At 34.8% G+C, this 23,992-nt stretch overlaps 1 protein-coding gene across 9 annotated transcripts in view; it reads left to right on the top strand.

The window, feature by feature from the left end:
• Window positions 1–23,992, top strand: part of NRG1 (neuregulin 1) — an 802,420-nt gene that overhangs the window by 753,060 nt on the left and 25,368 nt on the right. For 5 of the 9 annotated variants that reach the window (XM_070742348.1, XM_070742355.1, XM_070742354.1 and 2 more), the window contains 2 exons: window positions 17,343–17,469; window positions 22,087–22,145. In XM_070742348.1, the coding sequence (XP_070598449.1) occupies window positions 17,343–17,469; window positions 22,087–22,145 (186 nt within the window). Of the gene's footprint in view, window positions 1–17,342; window positions 17,470–21,465; window positions 21,546–22,086; window positions 22,146–23,992 lie in introns of all 9 variants that reach the window. The other 4 variants (XM_070742353.1, XM_070742356.1, XM_070742352.1 and 1 more) reach the window with 1 other exon arrangement.

Genomic DNA, 23,992 nt, shown 5'->3' with positions numbered 1-23,992 from the left:
AATAGATAAGGAGAGTGAAACCTTTTCTTTCCACGAAAGTGTAAATCAGGAAGATGAACATGATAAATTTAAAAAATCAATAATAGGAAAAGGAAATTGGAGGGTCTTCCTTCACTTAGTGTATTCCCCTATGGCTCACAACATGAGGTTGATTGCTTGAAAATTGTCATGTTAATGACAGATTTGCTACAGAATATATATAATTTCCTTGTCTTATAGCTATCATTTCTATAAAGAAGATGGATGCCCCAGACAAACTAGAGAATTAAAATATAGCAGAGAGACTATCTGCTAGCCAGGCATACAAACATAAGCTCCAATGCATTTCTTTAAAAATTAGAGTGCAAATCAAATGATCAAGAATAATTTTAAGCAGACTTTCATCTTTACTTTGCTGTTTTATAATAATTGGATCAAAGGGATTTTTAAAATAAAAATTAAAGTTTGTATGATTCTAGGTCAGCTAGAAGTTTTATTCTTTCTCTCTGGAGTAATTTAGAACAGAACGTACTAAGAATACTTAATGTGCATATTAACAATTTAGCAAATTATGCATAATATAAAATTAAAATAAGATGTAGCTTCCATAGAAGAAGATGGCTGTTACCATTCAATTTTAAGGATAGCTTTTATTGATGTTAAAACTATAATAGAGCTGTACGCATTATTGATACAACTTAGCATGTCATATACTTTTATTCAGTATAGATGACAATGAGGTTGCCACAGAGATAAATCACCCTTATTTTATATTAATGTATTTGAATGAATATTTTAATTTTACTCAATCTCTAAATTTTATCTGTGCAGTTTGGCTATCATCTCAAACCTGATGGGTTTTTGGATATTACAGTTTTCATATGTCACAATATGTGATGATTGAGTTATTAATCAACCAGAGTTGCTAGGAGCTGGTGTATATAGCATTATTTTTCTTATAATGTTATATATTTTGCTTTTAAATTCTAAATTAATTTCATGTGAGAACTGTGTAGAAATGGATTCAAACCATCTTCCTAGAGAACTCTGGCTTCTTTGAGCTATTTCAAAGACAACTTTCATTTTTATTTAGGACTTGAAAACTCTATGTTTTATCTTCTTTATGCAAAGGCAATGCAATTTTAACTAATTCAATCAAAAAATCAATACATTTAGAGACTTAGTTGCTTGAGAATAGTCAGAGTGGGAAGGAACTACAAAATTTGCATTCTGCGAAGTTTTTAATTGTCATGCTAAGCCAGTAATATTTTTACATGTGTTGAAAAATAATTTTAGGTCATGCCGTTTAATTTTTTTCACCAAAACTAGAAACTTTATATATCTATATCTGTGTGTGTGTGTAACATATTTTTACTGATAAGTGAAAAGGAAGGGAGGTGCAGTGGTACCTCTACCTAAGAACGCCTCTACTTACGAACTTTTCTAGATAAGAATCGGGTGTTCAAGATTTTTTTGCCTCTTCTCAAGAACATTTTCCACTTACAAACCTGAGCCTCTGAAACTGTAACTGGAAAAGGCAGGGAGAAGCCTCAATGGGGCCTCTCTAGCGATCTCCTGGAAAGAAACAGGGCCGGAAAAGGCGGGGAGAAGCCTCTGTGAGGCCTCTCTAGGAATCTCCTGGGAGGAAACAGGGCCTCCACCCTCCCTGTGGCTTCCCCAATCGCATGCATTATTTGCTTTTACATTGATTCCTATGGGGAAAATAGCTTCTTGTTAGAAACTTTTCTACTTAAGAACCTGGTCATGGAACAAATTAAGTTGGTAAGTAGAGGTACCACTGTATAGATCTATTTTGAACTTATTATGCTCTCCTCACCTAGACATACCCTTACCGGGATTTGAACCTTCTGGCTGCAAAGCAGGATTTTAACCTCTAGGCTACAGGCTTGCCTCCAAATCAGGTTGTTCCAGGGAAAAGCCATATACAATTTTATTTATTTATTTATTATATTTATTTGCCACCTGGTTATGATCACATTGTTTCATGATGGTCAAAGTTTAAAAGCCAAACTGAAGTAAGTATAGGTAAGGCAAAATATCTTTGCTTAATGTCTAGGAAGATCCAGAATTCTTTTATTTTGGAAGCAAAATAAAACTCAGATGTTTCTGTATTATGGAACTATATACCATTTTTCTTTCAAATTTATAAAAATATTTTATTTTAAAATATTATTTTTGTTTCTCTATTTTGCTATTGCTAAACCATTTGTAAATATAATGTACTGATATTGGGGCTACATAGATTAGGATTTTAGATGAAATAATGAATATTTTCCCCATTGTTGAAAGGAATTAATTTCAACTAAATTTGAAACCATAATACTGTACTAATTTGTATCTTCAAAAGCATAATTTACATTAGTTTACACTGCCCTTTTTTGAACAAGCAGCCTAGTCACAATTGAAATACCAAGAAATCAATAAAAAGTAATTAACTAAAGTGCTCAATGACCTTGAAAAAGCACTAAAGGTAAGCTCGCATGCGAAATAAATAACATTACATTATCTTTTTTTAATCTTGTCCTAGCTTTTCCCAAAACTGAAATATTGCATATGGCATTTTAACTTAAAAAAAGCATATAACCAAAGTTTTTAATTTAAAAGAATAAAAATAAGTCATTACTTTTATAAATTTATATCTGTTAAAACCCACCATGGATTGCAGATCTAAATCAGTAGTTTGAATGCTTCATCATTTCAAAAGTTACATCTGAAAAATTATAATAGTCTACTGTCATCTAACTGTTCCCTTGATAGGTTTTATTCCACGCGAAGCTAAAAATTGCTCTTATTGCAACTGCATTAGTAATAAAAATGTAAATTATATACTGACTAGGATGCTCATTCATATTCAAGCCGTTTTATTTTCTTTATTAAAAGTAGTAACAGAAATAGAAGAGAGAGGCTAAGTAGAGTTTTAACTCTGCGTGGAAAACTTAGAAACATAGAAACATAGAAGTCTGACGGCAGAAAAAGACCTCATGGTCCATTCTAGTCTGCCCTTATACTATTTTCTGTATTTTATCTTAGGATGGATATATGTTTATCCCAGGCATGTTTAAATTCAGTTACTGTGGATTTATCTACCACATCTGCTGGAAGTTTGTTCCAAGGATCTACTACTCTTTCAGTAAAATAATATTTTCTCATGTTGCTTTTGATCTTTCCCCCAACTAACTTCAGATTGTGTCCCCTTGTTCTTGTGTTCACTTTCCTATTAAAAACACTTCCCCCCTGGACCTTATTTAACCCTTTAATATATTTAAATGTTTCGATCATGTCCCCCCTTTTCCTTCTGTCCTCCAGACTATACAGATTGAGTTCATTAAGTCTTTCCTGATACGTTTTATGCTTAAGACCTTCCACCATTCTTGTAGCCCGTCTTTGGACCCGTTCAATTTTGTCAATATCTTTTTGTAGGTGAGGTCTCCAGAACTGAACACAGTATTCCAAATGTGGTCTCACCAGCATTCTATATAGTGGGATCATAATCTCCCTCTTCCTGCTTGTTATACCTCTAGCTATGCAGCCAAGCATCCTACTTGCTTTCCCTACCGCCTGACTGCACTGTTCACCCATTTTGAGACTGTCAGAAATCACTACCCCTAAATCCTTTTCTTTTTCAGTATTTGCCAACACTGAACTGCCAATACAATACTCAGATTGAGGATTCCTTTTCCCCAAGTGCATTATTTTACATTTGGAAACATTAAACTGCAGTTTCCATTGCTTAGACCATTTATCTAGTAAAGCTAAATCATTTACCATATTACAGACGCCTCCAGGAATATCAACCCTATTGCACACTTTAGAGTCATCGGCAAACTTACCATTAGTCTAATAATTAGAGAATGCACACAAGTCCCTCCTCGAGGTTTGCACTAAGTGGTTACATTCTCAGTTTCAATACATATTGCAGGAAAGGTATTTGCTATGGTGACTGGTTTTTATGGACTTGACAGAAGTGGACCAGGAAGCCTAGTGTATCAGTTAGAATAGTGATTTCCAGAAAGAGTCCAAATGGGAAACCTGTTGAATCAGATGGGATATAAATAAATGGAATAAACTCATATGAATAAATGATAAAGAAGTAAGGGAGAACAAATGAACAAAATAGCTGTTGGAAAGTTGAGATGATGATGGTGGTGGTGGTGATGGTGATGGTGATGATGATGATGATGATGATGATGATGATGATGATGATAAAAGTATGGGACGCCTGGTGGCACAGTGATTGGAATGCAGTATTGCAGATTAACTCAGCTGCTAGGAGTTCAATCCTGACCAGATCAAGCTTGATTCAGCCTTGAGGTTAGTAAAACGAGGACCTAGAGACATGATGGCAAACCTAGTGGTACATGGAGCCATATTGGTGGGCATGCGAGCTCCGGTCTAATTTTCGGGCCTTCTGGGCCCACTGGGAGTTGGGAAACAGGCAGCTTCCTGTCCCTTTGTTTGCTCTTCCCAAGCTCCAGAGTCTTTCTAGGAATCTGTGGAGGGTGAAAGTGGCCTCTTGGAGGAGCGGGTGAGGAAGGCTACTTTCACCCTCCCCAAGCTCTTAGAAAGGCTTGGAGCTTGGGAAGAGCAAACAAAAGGACAGGAAACTGCCTGTTTCCTGACTCCCAATGGAGCAAAAACATGAGCCTTCTGGTCAGCAAACAGGCCATTTTCTGCATCCGGAGGGCCTCCGAGGGGGTGGGGAAGGCCGTTTTTGCCTTCCCTGGGCTCCTAGAAAGGAGACGTGACATTGCATGCTGGGAGAGCGGGGGGTCATACACACATGTACGTGCCCCACCTGCATTGAATTATGAGTGTGGGCACACACATGCGACACCTGTGGACTCCCCCCCCCTTTGGCATGTGAACCAAAAAGATTCACCATCAGTAACCTGGATTGTTGGGACAAATATGCAAATAAAGCATTTACATTGTAACTGCCTGGAGAGTACTATAAAGTGCTACCACACTTGAGCCCAGAATTTATGTTGCTATGTGGAAAATTTGTTCCATTTTATGACTTTTTTATTTTTGGCCATGTTTTAAATGAATCACTGCCATTGTTAAATTAGTAACACAATTGTTTTTTTTTAAAAAAATAAATTTTTATTATAATACAAGGATTAAAAAGAGCAGGCATATAGTGTTGTACATATTGTATCATCACAGTATAATTATTATTTGTGTAGTTGTTGTACTTAAATCCTAAAATACCTTATACATAGCTGCCCCTAGTTCCCCCTCCCTCCCCCTCCCTCCCCATAACAGTATTAACCTTTTAGCCTCACAGTTCTTTTTTCTTTTGATATCAATATACAGCTATATATATAGTAACACAATTGTTAAGTGAATCCAGCTTCCCCATTGAGTGAGGTCACAAAAGATAGTCAGACAACCCAGGGACACTGGAACTGTTATAAATATGAACGTGTTGTCAAGCATCCAAATGCAAATCACATGACCTTGGGGATGTGGCAATGGTTGTGTGAAAAATGGTCATAAGTCACTTTTTTTAGTGTGGTCCTAGTTTTGAACAGTCACTAAACGAATTGTTGTAAGTTAAGGACTAGCAATTTAAGCCTAAATGCTATTGCCATTGTTATAAACAAAGCAGTTGCACAAAACACCATTAGTCTGCTGTTTTTGTTTGAACTTATACTGAATATAAAATGATCCCATGATGGTAAGATGGAAGTAATAGGATTTGCCTTTAATTTTATTTTTTTTATCTGTGATAAAAGGTCTTCTACAACCAAGGCCTCACCTAATTTCAGTTTGTATATAATAATCATGCTGTAAGAGGCATTATGAGACTGGGAGGTATTTACGGATCAGGTACATCATTCATTTTATTGGCATCTGGTTATCCACAGTAGAATTAAATTCCATTAATTCTTCTAACTGCAGTATTACAGCAAAACTCATTAATTATTTAATTGCATTTAAGTTACCAACAGATACATAGTACAAGATAGGTTGTATACATACTTGAATAAATCTACATATCCCCAGCAAGGTTAGGCATGTACATCTAAAGCTTCCATTCTGAAAGAAATAGATTGAGTCTGTGTAATGAGATTCTTTCTGATTGTTACTCTAATTGCCTTTGCAATAGTTGAAATAATAAATACTCCAGCCACCACACTGACCCAGAACAAAACTTGGAAGTACAATGGGATTCAGTATTCTTGTTTAGGGCTGCACTAGAATCCTTTCAACAAATAACTAGAGAGAGCTTGACCCAATTATAATTCTTCCTTGCTAGAAAATGGCTGATACATTACGATGGCCATTGATTGATCTCTACAGCTTGTTTTTAATATTTTGCTTGCAGTAGTTTGTTGCCCATGGATTAGATGAGGGAAAGAAACATCTTCAAAGCAGCTTTTGCAAAGTTAGAACACACCAGTACAGAGACAAAAGTTGGGACTGTCTTGAATTGATAGAAATTATATCGTGCATTTGAAGGCCCTCAGGATGTCTATATCGTATGAATAATTCTACTGATGAATCACTTACATTTATCAGTGACATTTCTTGGTAAATAAACTTTAGGAAATAGAGATCTGTTTTTAAAAAACGGATAATTGATAGTAATGTCATTTTCCTGAGGTGATGAAGTTAGGAGGAGAGTGCTAAAGTTACTTTTTTTTTTAAGGAAAGAACGTTTTAATCTTGAAGTTTGCTGTGGGCAAATTGTCTCTGCACAAAATAAGATCTGTAGAATAACTTTATGGAATCGTATGTCAAAATTTGTAACTTTTCTGTGATGTTTGTCTCTGCGATAATTTTTTTCACTTCAGGGTACAAAGATGGCATGAAATGCAGCGATCAAATCATAACTTCCTTTTATCTTTTAAAAAGTTATTTTTAAAGGTTTTTTTAAAACTTAAACTTGCAGAGTTAGTACAGTTAATACAGGTAATCCTTGATTTACAACAGTTTGGTTACTTTTCAAAGTTACAATAACTCTGAAAAAAGTAACTTAGGACCCTTTTTCACAGTTACATTCTTTCCAGCATCCCCATGATCATGTGATCAAAATTCAAATGTTGGCAACCTTTGATATTGTTAGAAGGTCACATTTTGTGACCTTCTAACAACAAAGTCTATGGGGACGCTACATTCACTTACAAAAACCACCAGATTATTAATTTACCAACTGCAGTGATTCATTTAACAACCGAGGCAAGAAAGGACATAACAAATATGTTACTTACTTAACAACAGAAATTTTGGGCTTTATTGTGGTCATAAGTCGAGGACTACCTGTAAATATTTCAGCTGCCTTTTTTCCCCCAAGCAAAGAGAATTTTTGCAAATTGCACATTTTGGAAATGTGCAGTTCATGGATAGAATGGTGTTGTTATATTCATTGACTGCTTTGCCTTCTGCTCCATTTGACATTGTTGAAATCAAACCTTTTTTAGACTTAGTAAATAAGATGCATAAAAGTTCTGGAAGTGTAAAGACCAGAATATTCTCTTATTATCCAACAAATGCTAGTTTGTAATTTATTTGATACACTCCTTACAGGTAGTCCTCAATTTACAACCTGTTCACTTAATGACCATTCAAAGTTATGGCGGCCCTCTCCAGAGCTAATTATGACCCATTTTCTTAGGGCCATTTGCCACATCTTGCATTCATGATTTGTTGCTGGTTTCCTGCATTTACTTCCGGTTTCCAGCTAAACCTTGAGAAAAATAGATTTACTTAATGACCACAGCGTTTGCTTAATAACTGTGGTATCTTAATGACCATCATTAAAAAATGGTTGGAGCTTCAAATCCAATCACATGATGCGTTAATCTATGACCACAATGACTTATGATCCACGGTTTTTGTTTTGTGCGAATTACAGCCCCCCACTTCTCTTCTTCATGCTGTTGAACGTATCTTTGACTTTTTGACTTGAGAAAAAGCAGATGTCAGCATTATACTCTAGGGGCTAATATTGTAATGAGTGTGTATTTGTGTAAATGCTAATAATACACTACTTTAATTACTGGGGTTTTCCGGCACAAACCCTGATGGTACAGAGATGGGAAAGATTTCTACTTTTCTTTAACAGTTCCTTACTCTGCAGCAACAATGACATTGGACAGGGCACTTGAAAGTTAAATTTACTCATGTGAGCAAGTTGAATGCTCGCCTAGGCTTCTTTGTTACTCCGTTTCTGAGAGAGATTTCTAAAGTTACCCAGGTTTTCCTGGATCACGTTTTTTAGGTGGTTTGTTTAAGCGCATCTCTTTTTCTATTGATTTTATATTTTCTGAAACTTGAACTACACCGTGGAAGGATAATATTTGTAAGGCGAAGATAAGGATGCCTTTCAGCCTAATTGGTGCCAGCTCACATCTGCATTAGTGCAGTGTTACAAACCGTAGCCTTTAGCTGGCATTTGAGCAATAGAGTTCTGAAATTATAGAAAGACAGGGCTGCGGAAATAATTAAGCTCAGGATGCTAGTGAAAGTGAATAGGATAAATTTAATTGCTACATAGGTTGCAAACTGATGTTTATGTATCTGTGATGGCATACATTGTTAAACATATAGAGTTGCATAATGACCTTGCTTCAGAGAAAAGGTTCATCACTGAATTTTTGGCAATAACTGTTTTTTAAATATAGTTCAAGTTTATATCATTTGCATTTATTTTATACATTGTTGCTCTGAAGGTGGCAAAGAATATATACATGTCAAAACTGAAATAAGGTGTAACAATTACAGCTGCATTGCAGACTTTTAAAATAACTTATGAAAAAGTAATAAGCATCTTTTGCAAATTATGACCATGGTATGCCATGCAATTTAGTGTGACTAACTTCTGCTTTGATAGCCATAATGTGAATATTCATTATTTTAAAGTACATATAAATGTAGTTATACATGCAATTTTGGGGAAGGCTTTCTGTGCCTCCATGCTCTTATAAAGACAAAACTTGGTCTCAAATATTACCAGAGCTTCTTTTAAAAACTACCTCAGGACCAATCTCTTTATTCCTCCCATCCTTAACATAGAAACATAGAAGACTGATGGCAGAAAAAGACCTCATGGTCCATCTAGTCTGCCCTTATACTATTTTCTGTATTTTATCTTAGGATGGATATATGTTTATCCCAGGCATGTTTAAATTCAGTTACTGTGGATTTATCTATCAGGTCTGCTGGAAGTTTATTCCAAGGATCTACTACTCTTTCAGTAAAATAATATTTTCTCACGTTGCTTTTGATCTTTCCCCCAACTAACTTCAGATTGTGTCCCCTTGTTCTTGTGTTCACTTTCCTATTAAAAACACTTCCCTCCTGGACCTTATTTAACCCTTTGACATATTTAAATGTTTCGATCATGCCCCCCCTTTTCCTTCTGTCCTCCAGACTATACAGATTGGGTTCATTAAGTCTTTCCTGATACATTTTATGCTTAAAACCTTCCACCATTCTTGTAGCCCGTCTTTGGACCCGTTCAATTTTGTCAATATCTTTTTGTAGGTGAGGTCTCCAGAACTGAACACAGTATTCCAAATGTGGTCTCACCAGCACTCTATATAGCGGGATCATAATCTCCCTCTTCCTGTTTGTTATACCTCTAGCTATGCAGCCAAGCATCCTACTTGCTTTCCCTACCACCTGACTGCACTGCATCCTTAGCTGTCAAATCTTGCTGACTTTGCTGCTTCTTGATCATAATATTGTTCTCTCTGGCTTATAAGAGTGCAAGGTTAGGTGTTACACAGAGCCAAGTTTCAGTAGTGCTTCTGCCAACTGGGCTACTTTGTCAGAGAGCAAACGTACTGAACTTGAACATTTAAAAAAATATATATTTTTCAGCTTGGATTCAGAAAGGAGATTAGTCCAGAATTTTTGAGTTATGTTGTACAATAAAGCACCCTGAATTGTTTCAACAACAGTTTTCACTTTTTCATGAAGTCTCTATCTTTGGGTGCAACAAGTAGTCCTCAACTTACAACCACCCGCTTAGTGACCATTCAGAGTTACAATAGCACTGAAAAAAAGTGACTTGTGGCCATTTTTCACTCTTGCAATAGTTGCAACATCTTCATAATTAATAATTTAATAATAATAATTTATTAGATTTGTATGCATTCATGGTGGGCAAGCAATCAAAATTCAGATGCTTGGCAACTACTCATATTTATGATGGTTGCAGCATTCCAAGGTCATGTGGTCTCCTTTTGCGACCCTACACATAAATCAATGGAGAACAACTGTGTTACTAACTTTACAACTGCAATGATTCACTTAACAAGAAAGGTTGTAAATGGGGCAACACTCATTCTCTCACTTAGCAACATAAATTTTGGGCTCATTTGTGGTCATAAGTCAAGGATTACCTGTAATTACTCCTTTTATTAGAATGCAACGAGATCCATAGCCCCACTGATTTATTTGTGCGTACCAATATACTGACAGCACTAAAAATACCCACATTCTGCAGAAACAGTTGTCACAGAGTTATTTTGTGGTTGAAGTGACAGAATAAATTCTAGCAGCTTAACAAGTTGCCCTATTTTTTTTTCTTTTTGAAAATCGCAGATCATAAGAACCACAATTAATGCATAAGTGTATTTCCGGAAACTATTTTTATATGCATTTTACCAAAGTATTGTAAAACTCTACTGTACTAAAGAAAATGAATCATTTAAATTAACCCTGCCTAAAAATAACTGGAAATATAAATCTTATATATAGGGTATCATAATTTAAATGTTCTCTAATTGATTTCCAGCATTTTGTATCATCGTAAATCACTAACGCACGTCAGTGGAGTGCATTACAATTATTCCTCTGCTGACAGCTATATTTATTCACAAAAAACTGTGATAGAGTGAGCTCTTTGTTCTGTCGTCCTTTTTTTCCTTTTTGCTAAAGAAGACATCCTTGTCTATTTATAATTCAGCAAAAGAATCTTGTTCATGACCTACAAGGACTGAATCTGATACTTTATTTTCCCTTCATCGGTGTCATTAGACTTGTCACCTTGTGTGCTTGACACTCTAGCTGCTTGAAATTACACCTGATTTCAGCAGAAACTCTGTTAAAATATAAAGCAGATATACGGTGGTACTTCATTCAGATTCAAAGCAGCCTAAGAAGCAAACAGACGTTCTTGAAGACTTCAGATAGAAGACTATGTTATTACCAGTATATCTGTTACTGTCCAATTGAAGGTACCACCTGACTGGTTTCATTTTTGGGCATAGACCTCTCCTGAAAGATGGCATTGAAAGTAGTAGTATGAAGCCTAATATCACACAATTACCTATTGTGAGAGTATATTTTATATACTTATATTTAAGTCAATTTAGAAGATTTTTAGAAGAGACTATTCAATCCATACTAGCCTTTGAAAAACAAACAATTCAATATTGTAAATGTTTCCATATCTGTAGGTATGAAAAGAGGTCAATCGTAAATAAGCTGGGGGGGAAATCTGGTTTTAGAGCAATGTATAACTGAAACAGAACTATTTCAGTTTTACTTTGTAAATGTGTTTAAATTATTTAGAAATCAATAATTTAGGACAGTAAATATTAGATATTAGTATACAAATTGGAGAAGGGGAAGGATAGAAATAAAAATTTGAAACCTTGCGTTTTGTTTTATTTTATTTATTTTTGCTACCACTGAGAACAAGAATCTAGATTTGGTTTATTGTGAAGTTTTGTTTCTCCAAAAGAATTTCACTTCCTAGGGAAAAAAAATCTTTTAGTTGTGCTTTTGAACAGATGAATTATGTGATATGAAAAGCCAAACACAATTGTGCTTACTCAGTATCTATCTAGAATGAAACTATGGCCCTTGTTTTTTATCATTCTTTGCTGATGTACTGTTTATTGATACCACTTTTATATATTTAACAGAGTAAATATTACATCAGATTAGTATACTGTTTCATGCACCACAATGATGCATTAATAGTATACTTTTCAATAAAAAAGACATTCATTTTGCAGAGACATATAATACCTGGTATGAATTTCTGTGGTCTTTTCCCAAGCAGAGTCCTTTTTTTATTAATAGTAGAAGGCATCATAATTTGAAAATGTAATAAAGCTGGTACAAGTTCAAATAAGTAATTATTGCAAAACATTTGATACTAAAAAAACGACACCATAATCCACTGAATTCTAACTTCAGTCTAGCATATTCAGAGGAGTATTGTACAGATGAAGAAGACTTGCCAGCAATTGCTTTTTTTGCAAAAACAATTAATAAAGAAATTTCCCTCGGCATTAAAGCATAGAATATCTCAAAGCCACTTTTTATGTAAGACCTGGGCTCCAGATAGATAGGGTTTTGACTGCTCAACTAAAATTAATTAAGAACTCTCTGTACAAGTAGCCCTCGCCTTACAATGGTTCATATAGTGACTGCTTGTAGTTACAACAGAACTGACTTATGACCATTTTTCACACTTACGACCATTGCAGCATCCCCGTGGTCAAGTGATTTACATTCGGATGCTTGACAACTGATTCATATTTATGACAGTTACAGTGTCCCAGGGTCATGTGGTCACATTTTCTGGCAATGGGAAAGCCAGATTCATTTAACAAAAGTGTTACTAAGTTAACAACTGCAGTGATTCGCTTAACAAATATTTCAAGAAAAGTCGTAAAACAGGACAAAGCTCACTTAACAAATTTCTCACTTAGTAACATAAATGTTGGCCTAAATTGTGATCATAAGCTGAGGACTACCTCTACTATATGTATATCTATCCACTGTCAACACTAAAGCCAGAAGGATGCTGGACCCTAAATCTGTTCTATAAGAGGAATGTAGTTAAAAAGGTATATCACTCAAATTCTGAAAGTCATTCATTGAAGTGAACATTTACTTTATCTTGTTCAACATCAGTTTATGTTCCTGCATCCAGGCCCCTTAGAGTTTAAAGACATGTGATGTCTCCCAATATATCATATCCCCTTTACAAGAAGAGAGCAGTGCATTTGATATTCCAGGTAGCAATTCAGTATTCAAGGTAGCAATTAATTCTGCACCCACCTATGATTGTTTCTGGTATCTTTGGAAAGCTATTAAATATCGTGGAAGACAAATAATTACAGAGTTGGGAATGACCTTGGAGGTCTTCCAATCCAACCACCTGCTTAGGAAACCCTACACTATTTCAGACAAATCTTCTTAAAAACTTCCAGTGTTGGATCATTCACAACTTCTGGAGGCAATTGTTCTAAGTATCAGGAAATGTCTCCTTAGTTCTAAGTTGCTTCTCTCCTTGTTTAGTTTACACTATTGCTTCTTGTTCTACCCCACCAGGTATTTTAGACTCCCTCTTCTTTGTGGCAACCCCTACTGTCATGTCTCCCCTAGTCCTTCTTTTCATTAAACTAGCCATGCCCAGTTCCGGCAACTGTTCTTCATATGTTTTAGCCTCCAGTCCTCTAATCATCTTTGTCGCTCTTCTCTGCACACTTTCTAGAGTCTCAACATCCTTTTTACATCGTGGTGACCAAAACTGAATGCAGTATTCCAAGTGTGGCCTTACCTTAGATATCATGGTGACTCCCAGTGTCACTGTCTGATAGCTCAGAATGGTAAAATGGTAACGGGAAACCGCCATAAATTAGTATCTCCAAAAACCTTCAACCACACTAACAAAAAAATGGAAAGGTTCAAGGATATCAATAAGAATACACACTCTTTGCATGTCTTACAGAACAGGTAGTCCTCGACTTACATTTAGTGAGTGTTCAAAGTTACAACAGCATTGAAAAAAGCAACTTAGGACCATTTTTCACACTAATGACCGTTGCAACTTCCCCCTGGTCATGTGATCAAAATTCAGACGCTTGGCCATTGACTCATAGTTATGATGGTGGCAGTGTTCCAGGGTCATGTGATCATCTTTTGTGACATTCAGACAAGAAAAGGCAATGGGAAAGCCAGATTCACTTAACAACCATGTGATTCACTTAACAACTGTGGCAAGAAAGGTTGCAAAATGAGGCAAAATTCACTGGACAAATGTTTCATATAGCGACATAAATTTGGGGCTCAATCGTAAGATGACGATTATCTGTACACAGGACATCACAGCAAACAAGAGGCTTTTCTTGGCTCCTTGGAAGAACAAGAGCCCTTTGTAGTTTTAATCTTCAGAGCTTTTACTCCCCCCCCCCTCTTATTTCCCATATATTTGTGGCTTCTGAAACTCATGCAGTCTCAAAGGTACTTTCAATTTTTATGCTATCATCTCAGCCTTTTCATAGCTAAAACCTGTCCAGGATTTGGCTCCTAAGCTTTGGAATCAGATAATGTCTCATTTTCTAAGATATTTAAATAGAGTTTTAAAATATGTTAACTGCAGTTCAGAGTAAACTGGAAAAAGCTGATGACAATCTGGGGAATTTTAAAATCTAATCTTCTGCCAAGCAGGTAACATGGAGATATTTAAATTTATTGACATATGGATTTAATTTCATAATTTTATTGGAAATTGTGATAGGATATAGAATTCATGTTTAATTCAGTTTGCTGTAGTCCAACCACTTTCTCCATAACGTTTCCCAAAAGATGGACATTGAAGGCTTAATAAAAATTATCCTGAAATAGCTGGATTCTTAAGAAGTAGGTAGGCTACTGCCTTCTTTAAAATGTCTGGATTAAATTACAGGCCATTTTTTTAGACAATTGTAAATCAAAACAATCGTGTTCTGCCATATATTCTACACATCTATGCAAATGTATTCAGAGTTAAATTTCTGTGGATTCTTATCAATTAAAGTTATAAGGATGACCACTCAAGATAGGACCTTTATAGTAGCATCCTAGCAGTGTGTTTTTTTTGGGGGGGGGGGGTATTTAGTGTAAATATACATAGATAGATACACACAAGTTTCCCCTTGTTTCCCCAAGTTTTCAACATGAAGACTGCTTTATTCATCCAAGAATTTTTTTTCTCAACATTTTTTCATCAAAGCATTTCTGCAACTTCATTGCCTTTCTTGTTGCTTTTTATTACCACAGTTAAATTTCCAATAATGTGTTTCCTTCCTGTAGTTACCTAGAGCAGTGTTTCCCAACCTTGGCAACTTGAAGATATCTGGACTTCAACTCCCAGAATTCCCCAGCCAGCATTCACTGGCTGGGGAATTCTGGGAGTTGAAGTCCAGATATCTTCAAGTTGCCAAGGTTGGGAAACACTGACCTAGAGAACTGTTATTAATAAACAAGATAACTCCCCATATCTGGTTGTTGTTCAATTTGTTGAACCTCATCTCCCAGAATTCTCACTAATAACAAAGCAAGCGAAGGAATTCTGAAAGCACCCAAGTTGGGAGAAGCTATTGTGTCATATCAACAGATAAATATTTCCCCAATGTTTTTATTATTTTTAGAGATTCCTCTAAAGCCTATTTGTCCATGGTTCAGATTGTCCCACAATTTATTTCAACAAAAAAAAAAATCTATGTTTTGCATTCCATGTGGATTACTTTTGATCTCACATTTGCTCAGAGAAAAAGTGCAAAATAAGATGGCCACAGCAATTATAGATAGCTTTAAGCTTAACTCTTCTACAGTCATCCTTGTAATTCAATTTAAAGCATTCCATTAGCCTTTGTGGCAGTAATAAACTTTGTCTGCAGGATCTCAAGCAGACAGTATTGCATTTCTTTTCAAATGAATCTATTTACTTTAGAATTGCAGGTTGTCTCTAGAGTAATAATCTGATTTAAGAAGAAAACATGGTAAAGGGATAAGAAGAGGTGATAATAGTTGCAATTCTTACATGATTCTAGAATTGCATATGCAGTAAATATTTCCACCAGAAAACACTGATAAACCGGTTTATAAATTATGACTATGTCTAATTATAGTTTTAAGTCATGATTCTGCAATTAGTTTTTAACCCAAAATTCCATATATTGGAGCTAAAATAATGGAGTTATTTGGGTGTCCTCTTCTGGATTCTGTTTTCTTTGAAGGGTTTAAAGTTTGGAGATGGAAAGCGCTATCTACACCTTGGAAATCTCAGAGCTGATTAAATCCTGAGCTAAATTGAGAGGAAGGCAAGGAATAATGATGGGCTTTGACAGCTATACCAACTGTTATTGTTCTTTTGGATCGAAGCATCTACCAGAAGTCATTAAATTAATTGATTGAATTGATTAAATGTTAGTAGCAGATTAATTAGAGAAATGGAAGGGTACTTATGAGCAAATCGGATTCATGGCAGACCAATGCCTTGTTATTCAGTTTAATTTAAATTGTAACTAGATGGGTGGGCATTGGATTTGGTATTATGTACTGTACTGTTTTTTATTGTTGTGAGCCGCCCTGAGTTTGCGGAGGGGGGCGGCATATAAATCCAATAAACCTAACCTAACCTGACTTTGATTTGCTAAGAGTGAATACCCTTCATTTCATGAGTATGGCTGCATTTCTAATGATAACAAACTAACCTTTAGAATCATCAACCAAAGAATAGATCCCCGCTGTAAAGCCAGATGCTGGTGTTACAAAAGCTTCAAGAGCATGTTACAACTGGTGCTGAAACATGTCCAACATACCGTCCTTTTCCTATTTTCCCCATCACCATAAACCTGTGAGGTTGGTTGACTTGAAAAAGACTGACCCAAAATTACTTTCATGGCTAAGGCAGGACTTGACTTCATGCTCCCCTGCTTTCTAACCTAGTTAACCTCCAAACCACTATTTCGGGTAACAGTAGAACATGTAAAATGCAGTAGCATCAAATATATGAAGACTGAATAGTTTAAGAGGAACAGGAAGATTTGAAAATGTTTTGATGGGATGAAATTGATGAGAAAGAAGTTATAAGATTAAACCACAAATGACAACATACAAAGGGAATTTGGATATAGATAGAAACAAGGATTGTTTGCAATCTCTCTCTCTCTCTCCCTCCCTCCCTCTCTCTCTCTCTCTCTCTCACACACACACACACACACACACACACTGTCCTTCCATTTCTCTTACTTACTATTTCTTACTCTCTTTATGAACCTTGCAAAATGTTTCTTATCTCAAAAAGAAATAATATGGTTGATATATCTATGTGTGGATATTACAAAGTTTCGGTTTATTGTGGATATGGAGATTTGTATACCACTTGTATTCCTTTTTGGGATTTTGCGGTGAGTTGTCCCATTCTACGAGTATTGACTCAGACATCGTATGAGAATACTCTTGATAAAGTAATTTTTCTTGTTCTCTTTGCAACTGAATATTTGTTACATGTCATAAAAATGCTAATACTAATAATTCTAACTCTTATTCTGAGTACATGCATACTGAGATTTGTCCCTTTCTATTTCCATTGTTTCTTCTAGCCACCTCTACATCTACTACTGGGACAAGTCATCTCACAAGATGTGATATAAATAAGAAAGGCTATTGTGTAAATGGAGGTGAATGCTTCATGGTCAAAGATCTTCCAAACCCAAGATATTTATGCAAGTACGAAAATCTTTCCAGTGAAGCTACAGTATTTATTGCTTTAATGCATGTTTCATATGGTAACACTGTTTAACCTACAGAATATATGTTATAGACTGATGACAGCTTTTTTTATCCTCCAAAATAAGAGTTAAACACCATCCTAAGTCATTTCCTGTGTTTCCAAAACATGCAGATACTATTGTGTGTATGGTTTAAATTAGATTAAATCCATATATAAAATTCTTTAGCCAAAGAAGAAATAACAATCTGTTAGACACAAAAACATCACTTTAAAAAAAAAATCCCTAATATATTAAAATAAAAGGATCACTATTTTGCTGTCCAATTTGTTTCCAGCTGTACAGTATTGGACCATCATACTCTCTTGACATGGCCAATGACTGCATTTCATAAAAATTATCAGCCCTATAAGTCAACATAGCTGGAGTGAACCAGTTTGAAAGATTCACGAAATGAATCTTTAGTTTGACTAGATGATGTTGTTCATATGGTAAAAGTATTCAAAATTTTAATATTATTTATGCATTTGTTTGGAGAGAAAAAAAACATGTTTTAAATTAAAATACCATTTACAAAATACAATTTTTAAATATACACATTCATATGCTTTCTGAAATTATTCCATAATATTTGCTAGATCAATGACCTGTGATAGCTTACCATTGTGGTAGGGCTGCCACAATTAACTTTCCAATATATTTCCAGAAATATATTGCAATATGAAAGTTGTTCCAGAAACATTGCAATATGAGCACATACTCTGTGAACAATTAGATGATTAATTGGATGGAATTCTAAAATGTGTTATATTTTGGCTGCATCAAATAAAGTTGGCTTATATTTCATGATCACTTTATGACATACAAGTGAGAGGGGGGAGCTAGGTCCCAAAGCTAGGTCCCAAAGTTTAGTTAACCTCGGTACTCTAGTGCCATATCCATATTCCTCCGTAATCCTGATTTAACATGATGTATTTTTAAAGTATCTAAATGCAGCTATTTAATATTCAGATTATAAGCTTCAATTAAGAATTGCTTTTTAATGGATATTCTCACATTCCTTTGTTTTCAATAGCCAAAGTGTGTGTTTGAGCACACTTGGAAATTATCAAGTGCTTTCCATTTCATACCATGTTTATTGTATTGCTGATAATAATACTCAAGCCCTGATATAATCATATGCAAGAATGGATAAAGCGGAAAGGTCAATTTCATTTATATAAAATGTCATCCCAACCCTAGTTAAAATGTTCAGACTATAAAACAAATTTGACCAGTGAAGTGTTATAAAGACCACCTTGAAGTGTAATATTTGTCCAGTTTTTGACAAGCAAAGTCAATGAGGAAGCCCAGTTCAATTAATAACCGTGTTACTAATTTAACAACTGGAGTGATTCATTTAACAAATTTGGAGAAAAAAAATGTAAAATGGGACAAAAGTAACTTAACAGGTTTCTCACTTAGCAACATAAATTTTGGGATCGTAAATTGAGGACTACCTGTACAGTGTTTTGATACAATTTTTGGGAAGAATTTAGATATTTCTGGTTTTGCTTTAATAACAAATTCATATTTATTATATATGATTTTATTGATTGAAAAGCAAAACAATTTTTCCTTAAACTGAAACACAAACCACAACATATCAGACAATTTTTCTATTATCAAACATTCTCTGTTTATGCCAACTTGAGATTCAAATGTTTTTATAACCAAGAAAGTTATCAGTAAAATGTCTGATACTGTACCTAGAAAAATTCCTAACAACTGAAATCACTAATTCTAATTCATGTCACACAGTCATAATCATGTCATTGTTTTGCTAATGTCAACCTTAGTCTTCAAGCATAGAGAATAATTAATGCAGTGTTGGGAGGTCTTAATTTTAAACATGTCATCAATGTGTAAGCAATGCTGTTACAGTGTTGTTTTTGATAGCCGCTCTTGCTTTTAGAACTTTTTGGGGGATAGGGTGGCCTTTTCTTAACCAAACCACATGTTTTGCAATTTTCAGAAATAGAGTTTGAAAATGGAGTTCTGGTTGGGTTAGGAAGAGGGAAGACAATTTTGTTTTGTCGGTTTGGTAAATTAATTCATGCCCATGAATTACTAGGATCCACGAATAGTTATGCTATTTACTCAAAAGGAACTCTTGGTATTGGTATTCCTGAAACATATTTGGGAGAAAAAGATCCTTTGATATTAAGCATGAAAAAAAAGTGGCATACTTTAAAAATCCCGACAACTCCATTCATAAAAACAGTAACCTGTGACTCATATATCAGTGTTACTTATTGAATTTTCAAATAGTTGCACTTTTCTCTCTATGCAAGGAGTGGAAAATAAGGAATGATCCATTATTATTATTTTTTATTTTTTTAAATAAATGATTGAGTTTGGAAAAGTTTAAAAAAAGCAAAATGTTTTTAAAAGATTGAATTTGGATTAGATACAGGGAACAAAAACATAAGAAGAGACATGCTGAATCAGGCCAAAGCCCATCGCGTCCAGCATTCTGTGTCATACAGTGGCCCACCAATTGTACATGGGGATTTTGAGCAGAAAAAGAAGGCAAAACCTCTCTTTCCCTTGACCCCCAACAAATGATACCTGCCTGCCTCAACCAACATAGAGGCGGCATTTGGACATCCATTTCAATAACCACATTGGTTATTGAACCAATTGTTCCATAATCAAGAACAATTACTAGCAATCAGGAACAGGAGAATTTTTTTTTATCAACCTAGCACAATTTCTTTGTATGAGAGATTTTATTTTTATAAACCAGGGACAATGTGTTTTTGTATGGTATAAATTTCAAGGAAGTTTTTCTATTTCAACATGACATTTCTTTTCATCTTGGATTCGAAATAATGCTGAACAAAAGCAATGGAATCTAGTTCATTTCTAGTGGGGATTCTTTTCTCTGTATTGGGGTTTTTTTTTTTACTCTATAGCAATAGCTATAGTAGTGATAGCAATAAAAAGCACATTTTCTGTGACAAATCCAATGTGGGCCACTGTAACTTTTCCAAATGGCTTTGAACTTGTGTTCTAAAGAAAGTTCAATAATCCCCACCACTAAATTGCATAATATTTTATAGATGAGATTTTCTTCTCTCTCTTTTTTTTCCTGCAAGGATATGAACAATATCCTTTGCTGTTTCAGGAATATTGGGTACATGATGGACCTTTGACTATGCTGGCTAATTAAAACCACCAGATAGAGATCTAAATGGACAGTGGACATGATAAATGCTTCCTTGTAGGATTATAAATTACCTGCAGTATTAAAGGACAATGCAATTAGAACATGTCTTTAAAAAAACCATTGTCCCCATTTCTCTTTCCTAGATTATTATTATCCTTTTTTAAATGTTCTCCACTTGGACCAAAGTATCTGAATAATTCATTAGACCAAATTAATTTTGGAATATATGATATTATAATCTGCAAACTGGCATAAATCATATCAAAGTAAAGACACTTGACTTGAGCTAAGAAATTAGATTTACCTTGAAACTAAATAAAATTATCAGGTTTTATTTTCTTTAAAAAATGTATGTTTTGCTGACCAATCTTTCCTTTTATGAGCATTTAAAGACATGTTTAACCCTTGCCAGTGTTATTGCTACATATTTATCAAAATATGAATGGATATGGCAGTATAAAAAGACAATATCTTTAATCGATCTTGCCATCAAAATAAATGCTGTAGGCACCAATGAATTCATGGTACAGCATTCTAGAAAGAGAAACATCAGCTGAAAATTTGTCATCAGCATTACTTTTTTGATTGTGTGTTTTAATTTTGTTATTTGTGGTTGTCTTTTGGTGACACGGAGTTTGTTTAAATAAGAATGCAATGCTTTTGCCATCCCTTTTCATTTTAAATTCTTTCTCCAAGGTCTTTTTTGCCATAGAAACAGAATAGGATTTTCTCTACCCCTGGGTTCTTCTATTTTTAAATTGTGGATCACATTTTTGCCTTTAGGTGTCAGGATGGATTCTCTGGACCACGATGTGCTGAAGTTGTACCCATGAAAGTCCATAAATTGCCAAAAGGTCCACAAAGTATGTTTTAAAATGAAATGAAATCTGTTTTCTCCCCCAAATTACAGCAATCAAAATCGCTATCATTTGATGTTTTCACTCTTCAGTTTAAAATGGGATCTTTTTCTTTTGCCTTTGACCATTCTGTGCAGATTTGACAGCACCAAACACCTATTATTGTTTTGGTAATTGCAGCAATTCTTTATCATTCTGGTTGTCATTGCAAGTATTCTTATCTGGAATCTCAGAGGCTTTAATTTTTTTTAAAAAAGGCTGGCTAGCATAAACATTGCATTCAAGTTCACTGACTAATGACAATAATACCTAGTTGTCATTTCAGGTGTTAAAATTAACCACCTTCCTCCTTAAATTGGTATTTGCGAAGCCATTTTCCCCCCTCAAAACCTTTTCAACCACTTGGCAATAAGAAACAGGCCCAATTTCTGAAGATGAATTCATCAAAGTTCTGGCTGCAGTCACTCAAGGAGCCTCTTAGCATATAATTGCCTCTTTTTCTTTTTCTCTGTTTTCTCTTTCTTTTTCTTTTTGTTTTTACTCTCAGGTGCCCAAATGAATTTACTGGTGATCGCTGTCAAAACTACGTAATGGCCAGCTTCTACAGTACGTCCACTTCCTTTCTGTCTCTGCCTGAATAGGAGCATGCTCAGTTTGGTGCTGCTTTCTCCTAGTCGCATCTTTCCTCAGATTTTCCTTTATTACTAAATGGATTCCATGAACTTAATCTTGATTGCTTCTGCCTGTTTGCATGGTAATGATTGTCAAAGCAATATCAAAACTTCAGCAAAATTAGAATAATAAAAAAAACGAAGCGGGAGAAATGGTATTGATTCCGATTAATTGCTTTCAAGTAGCTAAATCTGATCCAAATAAGATATTTCTGAGCAATAGACATGGAGGAAATTGGATATAAAACATAATTTACATCATCCTTTATAAAATATAATCAATAAAATCAATAAATGGTGCTGAATAATATGTGGACTGAGGACAATAGTTCTAGTTAACTTTTAATAATGTCCAACTTAACATAAATAAGAGAATACCATTTATATAGAATACATGTCACAATTCAGATATATACTGTACATTGAACTGCAATATATATATTGAACATCAATATATATATTAAACTGCAAAATTAGCTGACTTACTTTGCCCTCTCATAGCAAATGTTTAGTTGGGTTCTAAAGAGCTATTTTAGAGTTACCCAAATACTTGGGCAGATCCAATGAGATTTCAGAAAACAATAATCTTTTGTAGTCTGATCTCCTATAGAAATGTTTGATTCTACCTCCCCATAATTATAACAAGTCAGTTCAAATCTAAAACGGGCCATTAGATTATATGAAATGAACACTTTATGACTGCAGAGTTTGCCATAGAGATTTCTTACCATTCCATGCATATCTGAATATTTTAGATTAAGCTGTCAGTGGAATTCTAGTGCTTTAATAGTGTCATGTTCGTTTAATGAGTGTTTCCTTAAAGCAGTGGCATCTCTTCTTTAAACTCTTGAAGAAGCCTGAAACCCCTGCCTCCCCCCCCCCCCCAAAAATATAACCTGCTTTAATGAGTAGCAGAGAGATCCTGTTTTTGCACATGGCCAGAAGCATTTCTTTCAAATCATTTTTGAAATGTGCAGAGCCCTACTAAACAGTCCTTGATGGTTTATTCAACAGCAGTGAAAACTGTCAGCTTCATGACGATCCTTTTTAACTTCCATTGGCAAGGTAGTATGCATCAGTCGTATGGGTTACATTTTTCATGTCTGTGAAAAAAAAATGAATAATTTATAACCATCCTAAGCACTCAGCTTCTAAATTAGAAGCTATTTCCCAAGGATGAGTTTTTGAATTAATAACGCTTAATATTTTTCTTGGGTTAAAAAGTCAGTTAGAGAGCTTGTTCTTGATATTTTAATTACCCAGATATATTTGAAAGAATTTTGTAACTTCTTTCCTATTATATAAAATGTTCAGGAACCAAGAATAATTGAAGGCATAATACGAACAGGATGTCTCTGCTTATCTAGAATAACAATTGAATCCTTTATTTGTAGATAGATAGATAGATAGATAGATAGATAGATAGATAGATAGATAGATAGATAGACAGACAGACAGACAGACAGACAGACAGACAGACAGACACACACACACACACACACACACACACACAGACACACAGAAAGACATACTGATTTCAGCTCCATCTGTAAAAAATAATGACAATCCTTTCACCTAAAATGTATGTACCAAAGCATTAATAATGTATTCAATCTATACACATTTGCACCCCACAAAAATAATCCAAAAATAAGCAGTTTCAAGTGGTCAGATGTAAGTAAAGATATAAAAAAAAGGATTTTGTTTTTGTTTACTAATTAGAATAGTAACTTCAAAGTTACATTTATGCAGTGGTTTGCCTGTATATTATGTTAGTAGCTG

This window comes from Erythrolamprus reginae, chromosome 2 (genome assembly GCF_031021105.1).
Source record: "Erythrolamprus reginae isolate rEryReg1 chromosome 2, rEryReg1.hap1, whole genome shotgun sequence".
Classification (NCBI taxonomy): Eukaryota; Metazoa; Chordata; class Lepidosauria; order Squamata; family Dipsadidae; genus Erythrolamprus; species Erythrolamprus reginae.
Note: the sequence above shows the minus strand (reverse complement) of the source record. Positions and strands in the feature narration are given on the sequence as shown.